Source organism: Populus alba, chromosome 19 (genome assembly GCF_005239225.2).
Source record: "Populus alba chromosome 19, ASM523922v2, whole genome shotgun sequence".
NCBI lineage: Eukaryota > Viridiplantae > Streptophyta > Magnoliopsida > Malpighiales > Salicaceae > Populus > Populus alba.
Window position 1 is genome coordinate 4,140,098 of NC_133302.1, and position 8,077 is coordinate 4,148,174.

Sequence of the window (8,077 nt, forward strand, 5' to 3'; positions counted from 1 at the left end):
GATAACATGATATAGGGATAGGGATACATGGCTAATTAAGGTTGTCTATAAGGTGAAGTTACCTTGCAATATATATTTTTTAAAAAAAATGTTATTTTTTAACAGGTAGCTAGGAAGTTGAGCAACTATTCTCATAAAAACAAATTAAAAAAATCAAAAAAAAAATCATGTGTTAGCTAGCAGTTCCTTACGTTTTGTTTTGTTTTTGTATTTTTAATCTAACCCTATGTTATAGCTAGCTGAGCTGAATGAAAGGAATGTTGCATCTTAATTAAGTGCAAGTAACCAAGGAGGTTAATTAATTAAACAATGCAATTTCTGTAAACACACTCAAGCAAGCACGCGAAGGAATAACCTAATTAGAACACAAGCTCATAGTTCATCACACTGTGTTGGAAGGAATGACAAGGTTTCCTTCTCAAGATCATGGAGCACTAACATGTTCTGTTGCTGAATATTGCCGAAAATGGACATGCCACTTGAGCTTCCCATGGCCAAGCAAGCTACTCCCATGCTTGCGTCAGCAATCATATAGTTTTCGGCTGGCAATTCCAAGTCTGCTCCATCAAAGTGGAATACCAACTTGGGCACCTCTATATCGGTCGAGCCCGACGGCAGTGTGAAGCAAACTTCGAGCCCCGTCGAGCCGGAGTTGTCCACCGGGAGATTAATCTGAGAGGTGAACTCTTTGGCTACCAAATCAAAAGCACTTTGTTCTAAATAGGTTATTGTAGTGCCGGAGTCAATAATAAGGCCACCACTTCCATCTTCTTGGAGTGAAAAGGTGGATTTCTTGATAGGCAAGCTAGTGTCACCCACTGATATTCCTTCAAGGGAAAGATAGTAAAATGATGGCTGTGCTGAGTTCTGGATTAAAGGTGTGGTCTTGATTTCACTGTCTGATGCTTTCACACTTGCTAGAGATCCCATCAATAGGGTGCTGGCTTTTGTGTCATCAACAGAGGTTAAGCAATATGAGAACTTGGGCTCCTCGAGTTGAGAAACCAATGACAAGGGTCCACGGCCAAGCCCCACGAGGCCAGAACCCTGGCTGAATCCACTTCCCTCGTTATCTTCTCCGCAACCGAATGCAACTTTAGGAACTGAAACCTTGCCGAACGTGAGAGTTTCGCTTGCCAGAATTCCTTGCGTTGAAGAATAATCGCCATAACCATACAGATATTCGCAGCCATCGCTGCAAGTGGACTGGGGTAATGCTTCACATAATTTGCTAGAACATGATAGCTTGGAGAAAGAAGAGGACTTTTTTGGATCGAAAATAGGAGTGGGTTGATCAAAACACTGTGTGCAAGGCTTGCACTGAGTCCATATCAAATCGCTACCTGTGTCCATTATTGCAGAATAAGTCTCCGGTGGCGTGCCAATAGCTAGCTTCATCAAGAACTCACCATTCCCTGGAAGAACCGGAGCGTCAATCTCAGAATTAGAAGATGCTACCAGTGCCATTGCTTTGAATCTTTGCAACCTGTGTCTTCCACGCTTAACCCCGTGTTGAATACGCTCGAATTTCGTTAAGTTCTTACCCGAATCAACATGTTTGAGCTTCACTCGGAAGCCATTTTGCACCTTTGGATGCTCTAAAACTCGCCGTGAAGTAGAAAATGCATGAGAAAAAACAAAGGCGAAAATTGCCAGTGCTACGACTAAAGACAAAGAAGACATATTAGCCATGAGTATTGCAATCACCTTGAGATGAAAACAAAGTCTAAGTTCGTTGAAGATAAAAGACGACGGGGTAGTGAAAATGGTCTTGCCTGATGGACTTTGGTCTCTATAAAAATGGGAGAACAAAATGGAGAGAGCGTGTAGGGAGAAGACTTGGAGAGATTACAGGAGATTAGAGGGTTTAAAGTGGAAACCAAGGCATCTCGACTTGTAGTGGAGGTTGAGATATCATCGGGCATGAGAGTGAAACTACAGGCCAAGTCATGCGTGGTGGTTGGGAAAAATGAGATTGAAAACTCACACGTTTGCTACAACCTTTTTGAAAAAGAAGGGCTCACACCTAGAATTAATTAAGTAATTTGCAAGGCTTGTAGATAAATAAAAAAGAAGTTTGCTTCAAGAAATAAAAATCAAAATATTATTTAATTTTTATACTCTTATAACACATAATTAAGCATAAGAAAACATACCCTTATTATTTTTATATCTTTTATTTTGAAATAATAACCACACGCTACGAGAACTTTGAATAACCATGTATTTTTGAGCTTACATCATAACATTTGTATTCATTTGCTTTGACCAATTTGAGCATAATTGATCATCATTGTTGTTAAGGCTAAAATCATTCACTTGTTGCTTGAGATTCACAACTTGATGAATGATGTACATATTGCATTATAAACAAACCATAAGGATTTCTTTTTCCCCATAAATTTGAAAATTCATAAAAACTCTCCTTTGATATATAGAATGGAAGGATATTTATCATAACAATTAATCTTTTATCCTTTATCCACATATTTTAACTCATTGATTCTCTTTCTTTTGGCTTCTTTCATCGTATAATTCAATATATTTAAAGAAATTTAAAATAATTGTGCTGACGTTTGGTGAGCTAACAGGTGAACAAATTGTAATTAGGTATTGATGGAACAAATTTAGTTGGTTTGATGGTTCTATTACAGCAGATGTATGTCATCTCTGTACTTTTACATATCTGTCTTCTGTTTTTTTCTCCTTCTGGTTTAGAAAAAATCATAGTTAGAAGATGTAGCTCATAAGTAGATTTGGCGAATTAGGAGATTTAAGTCGCGGGTTAGGAAATCAACTTATTCTATCATTTTTAAATAGAAAAAAAAAGACAAAATAATATCATTTTAATAGGTTTTAAAAAACCGAACATTTCATGGATTCCTCTCATCATCGGAATAATACAACTAGTTGAGCTAATTAATCTATGTATACCCTCCATTTTATACTTACAAGAAAACAGAACATTTCATCGTTTTCTTCTTAATTATCAGATATTCTAAGCATTTGATTCTAAGGAAATTGAGACAGCGTAACCTATCATGTTATTCTTGATATAATTAAGAAGATTTCCAATTACTCTTCATCTAATATTGTGAAGGATGATGGACGGTGTTTATATAATATTAGTAATGTATTCATCCGAGAAAAAATCCCAAGAAATTATCCATCAAGGAAGAGAAAACATCACTTTCTTGATCTAATCTCCAAACCTACATTGGAGCTTACGTGGAAAGAAAGTAACCAAACTCAAGAGTTGAATGGAAAGGGTACAAGTACATCATACATCTAGAAGTATATATTCGAAATTAGTTTTCTCGAATAATATCATCCATTGATGGAATGGACTCCACTGATTGGTCCCAGAATACACCAATCATCGAATGGTAAGAATGATTCAAAAAACCCTTTCATGATAGATATTTCAGGATCAATAGCATTCTGTTCTTGATTTCATGAATTATGCTATTACTTGATTTCATGTATTCTTGACTCAAATTTTCAGCAGAATTGCTATTACTCTATGCAAGTTTTTGTTTTTTCTCGGTTGGATTTCTTGTCAGTAAAAGGTGTTCTAAGCTTGTCTCCCTTCACCGATTCCTTAAAGGATGAAACATTTGAGGTGGGGCCCAAAGGTAGGAACTTGAGTGAAGATACCTCATACTCGATCCTCATTCAGTCACTCTCCATGAGGACTGTAAAGAGAATTGCTGACCCAGAAGAAAAAGAAACATTTTGAAACAAAGTTTCTAATACGTGACGGACATGTATGGGATGTGCTTTATACAGCTTTTAACATATCATAACTTTAGTCAAGAAATACAGAAGCTTGCATATGAAGAAATTTGATGTTTGAAGGCTGTCTAAGGTGCAAAGAACTCATGACATTTTATATGATGATGCGAACACAACAAAAGCAAATCTTCAGATGAGAAAGACAGCCCTACAGTTCCAACATCCTTTTATCCATGGAATATCATAAGTTTCAGTCAAGACATTAAAATTCATAGAAAAATCGAGGGGAAAAGAGAAATTTTAGCCGAAATATGTAAGACAATCGGATGAACCAAAACAATAATTTAAGTGTTAAGAGATAATCTAGAGCATTTGTGGTTAAATATTAGGGAGAGCGTAGTAATTTTCAGCACCATGCAAGAAAATGCTTGGAAGCAACAAGTGAATCCTTGAGAAATGCATATTAGTGTGATTGACAAAAATTCAACAATCTTGCTACTTATAATTCTCTTGTAAAAGCTCAGTCATTACTTCCTACTTGCATGGATACAACATACAGGCATTGAATTGATGTCATCAACCAATTCCAAAAGGTCGACTCTGTCGAGATTTATTCTTACCCGACGGTTTCATCTGGTTTGTATGATCTTCTTCCACTTCCAGCTTTTTCCTCCAAGCAACCTCTTCCTTTTGTCTTTTAATCAGCTCTAGCTCACAAAATCGTTCCTCATCTTTCCTTTGTTGCTCCAAGGCTTCTCTTCTCTGTGACTCTTCCACCCTCCTACTATTCTCTTTCAGCATCTTATCCAGCTCTTCTCTTTCTTTTCGAGCTTGTGCCTAGTGGTCATATTTACATCAAAATGTGCATGAGGCCAAAATCACAGAAACATCTAATGAACTGGTTTCAGAGAGTGACAAATATCTGATACTTCTAGCTTATTAATATGCATTTGGCAATTAACTTTCAATTGTTAGCAAATTTCATATCAGATGGGACACTGTTGGCACAGATGAAAAAGGAACTGATATGAATTGAAACAATTAACTATGATGCAGTCCCCTTAAATATGACAGATAGAGCAGATAAATCCATATCTGAGATGGATCATGTAATAAGGCAGAAGAGAAGAAGTGATTCCGCACAGTTAGAGGTAGGAGAAACTTTTTAGTAGGGACCAATTCAAATCCTATCTAGGTGCACAGTTCAACTGATAAAAATTGTGGCTTCTGGCTTTGTACCTGTAATGATATGAGTAAATATAGACATGTATCTTTTCCCAATGGATGTCCAACCCAAACAGTCTTTGCTCTTACAGCTATCCTCTCTAGTTTCATGTTTGAAAACTACCAGGCTTTGCTGTACTTTGAGGCTCTTCTATGCTGAGACTTCACTCACCCATGATTTTGCTGAATAGTCTGACATTTATCTCCTTTAGAAAGAAGTGAAGTCCTAAATTTACGGAATAAAAGAGAAAACTACAAGCTCTACATGTTCGGTGAGGAAATAAGAAAAATTTAATGGAGCACCTGCCTCCTCCTGATCAGTCTTGCCCACTGTAATAACCTCCTATTACTCAAAGTCTCAGTTCTAACCCAAACTTGGTTTCCGCAAAGTATGATGACACAACAAACCAAGTCTTTTGTGTTTGAATAGTATAACTGACCAAAGCCCCTATTACCCATTGCCTCAGTTCCATCCCACCCCTAAGGTGCTCTGTGGACAGTTGCCACAAGTGATTTACATTCCAATATCTATATCACAGCAAACCCAAGTCGTTTGTGTGTGCATAGTATGATGATAAACATTAGAAAACGACAGTTGAATGCTGGGAATTTGGTTAGTTCTCCATTATCCAGGGGCTCCACACAGACAGCTAAAGATTACTAATTATGCCACATAAGGGACAACTATATTGACTTTGGCAATGACGAGCGCCAACAGAAACAATCAACATTCCTGACAGTCACAATATTGATGAAGAAAGATACAATGACTGGTAATTCAAGTAACTTCTCAAGCTATCTTAAAAGTGGAAATCCCAACTAAAGCCTTGAAACTCATTATGATTTTTAAACATGGTGATAAAGCATGCAATACATGTACAAGACTCAACAATCTATCCCCACCACTACAAGAACAATAGAACTCTTAGTATTAACAAGCTGGCTTCAAATCACAATTGTCAATGCCACAATTTTTTTCCCTTTCAAAAACTCCTTGCAATCTAAAAATAGATGTTAAAAAGAATGATAACTATATAAATAGGTCCACTTCCTTTAATTATTTTACATGTTAAGGTCCCAATTTTTTATGACTATGAATGAAGTACCCAAAAGACAGGTGGCACGTGGAAGCTCGTAACCAATACATTACCACAGATAAATTTTTTATATTCAAGCCCCCCACAATAAGAGACCAGTAACTAGTGAGAGTTCAAGATTCTTACTTCTTTCCTTCTTTCCTCAACAAGAGCAGCTTCCTTTTCCTTAAGCAGTTGAGCTACAACATCATCAAACAATTTCTTCTGACCTTCTTCTATCCGCCTCTCTATTTCTGACTGGACTTCCTCAGAATTTAATTTCTCTTCCACATTTTTCCGAATGGATTCCTCCAGTCTCCTAGTAGTCTCTTCCTCTAATAGGTTTAGTTCAGCCTCTAGTTGACGCCTGATAACAATCACAGTAAGAGTAATTTCACTAAGCATGTAAAAGATCTCCTAAGTAAACTGCAGATTTCCACTTTGAGGTTATATTGATGACAAGTGAAATCTGATGTGGAAGTACAAATAAACAGGGAAATAATTGTTCATCAAACAATGCATGTTAGAATAAGTGGTAGCTTATTAGTTCAAAAAACCCCCATAGAAGCTAACCTGTCACTTGTCACAACTACAGATGAACTACCCGTTGAGAACCGGCAAAAACCAAATGGAGATAAATCACCATGGCTAAAAATTGAAGAAATTATGCTAGCAATAATAATAAGACGTTGGTGGAAACATGCATAAACTATTTACCTCTTCTTCTCTTCCTCCTCTTTCTTTAATTTCTCAACAGCGATTTTGGTAGAAGCAATACTTGTACTTCTTGACCTAGACAATGGAGACAATGATTCAGTCCTACTTCTACTTCTATGTCTTCTACGTCGCCTAGAAGGTGTCGGAGACCGACTTTTACGCCTCCTGTAACTCGGTGAACGACTTCTCTGATGGCGCCGAGGGGGTGGAGAATCAGAATCACTTTTCCTCCTGCACTAAAAAAATTTACAACTTTACAACATCACAACACATCCTTTTGAAAGTAATCGAAAACCCACCAATGGGATCATCATTTCACCTTCATATTGCCCCAAATTGGACTGTAAGTTTGCATTTAATGACGAAAAATTAAAAAAACAGAGCCATTACAAGATTGAATAAAAATGACTAAAAATCACAACTTTAGAACATCACAGGAGACCCTTTTGAGAGTAAAAAAAGACCCACGAGTTGGATTATCAAATCAATTCCATAATTTACTAAACCAGATTACAAGATTGAATTTTTAAGAACAGGAAAACAAAGAACTAAAGTGTCATAGCTATTGATGCAAAGTGTATGTGACCTGGAGTGAGAATTGGAATAAGAAGAGCGGATGCGGTCAGCCCTTCTGCTTCTTCTTCTATGGGGGTGGTCTGCCGGCGACGGTGAGCGCCTCCGCCGGTGCGACGGCGAGCGAGATATGCTTCTAGCCATCTATCTATCTTAAGGTAAATCTACTGGTCATAAAGCTTACTTGCCTTTGTAAGAAATCTACTGACAATTTTTTCAATGTGCCAAGTTGGCTTTAGTTGCTGTATCAATTAGTCCAGTCCACTTGCCTGTCTTAATTTTCTCTTTTGTTATGAAGCATATTGTTATGGTTCAAACTTGAGGGATTGAAAAGATATATTGCTCTAACTTGAAGTACCTTAAATTGTAGTTACATTGGCTTTGAATCCAACATAGCACTCTTATTACCAACCACAAGTATGATGATGGTTAAATTGAGTGTTTTTTATATATTATTATAGCGTATTTAAAGTATTTTAGTTTTAAAAAAGATTTGAATGGGTTTTTTAGTGTGTTTTTTGTGATTTTATTATAATAATAGAAAAAATATTATTTTGATATATTTTTAATTAAAAATATTTTTAAAAATTATTATGTACCATAATATCAAATTCACAAACCGAATGAGTATCGATTTAAATGAATTAGATAGAATAAAAGTTTAATCAAATTTATTTTTTTAAAAAATTAATTGAACCAAATTAAATGAAAAATAAAATCAATTAATTTAGTCTGGTTTAGTTTTATATTTG

The 8,077-nt window shown here is 36.3% G+C and overlaps 2 protein-coding genes across 2 annotated transcripts; both read right to left on the minus strand.

The window, feature by feature from the left end:
• Positions 1-249: 249 nt before the first annotated feature.
• On the minus strand, positions 250-1,962 carry LOC118052590 (aspartic proteinase nepenthesin-1). Its single transcript, XM_035063583.2, has one exon. It carries the CDS (start codon positions 1,690-1,692, stop codon positions 373-375), a length of 1,320 nt encoding a protein of 439 aa, XP_034919474.1. The 5' UTR covers positions 1,693-1,962; the 3' UTR covers positions 250-372.
• A 2,222-nt stretch (positions 1,963-4,184) lies between these two features.
• On the minus strand, positions 4,185-7,580 carry LOC118052594 (uncharacterized). Its single transcript, XM_035063588.2, has 4 exons — positions 7,339-7,580; positions 6,753-6,983; positions 6,183-6,402; positions 4,185-4,572 (listed from the first exon to the last, which is right to left on the minus strand). The coding sequence occupies exons 1-4, from the start codon at positions 7,467-7,469 to the stop codon at positions 4,312-4,314; spliced, it is 843 nt and encodes a 280-aa protein (XP_034919479.1). The 5' UTR covers positions 7,470-7,580; the 3' UTR covers positions 4,185-4,311.
• Between the last annotated feature and the right edge of the window lie 497 nt (positions 7,581-8,077).

Coding starts and splice junctions, on each gene's coding strand:
- LOC118052590 (XM_035063583.2), bottom strand. CDS start 1,692: ATGGCTAATATGTCTTCTTTGTCTTTAGTCGTAGCACTGGCAATTTTC.
- LOC118052594 (XM_035063588.2), bottom strand. CDS start 7,469: ATGGCTAGAAGCATATCTCGCTCGCCGTCGCACCGGCGGAGGCGCTCA. Junction 6,984..7,338: donor TATTCCAATTCTCACTCCAG/GTCACATACACT, acceptor TTTTTAGTGCAG/GAGGAAAAGTGATTCTGATT. Junction 4,573..6,182: donor TTGAGGAAAGAAGGAAAGAA/GTAAGAATCTTG, acceptor TATGACCACTAG/GCACAAGCTCGAAAAGAAAG.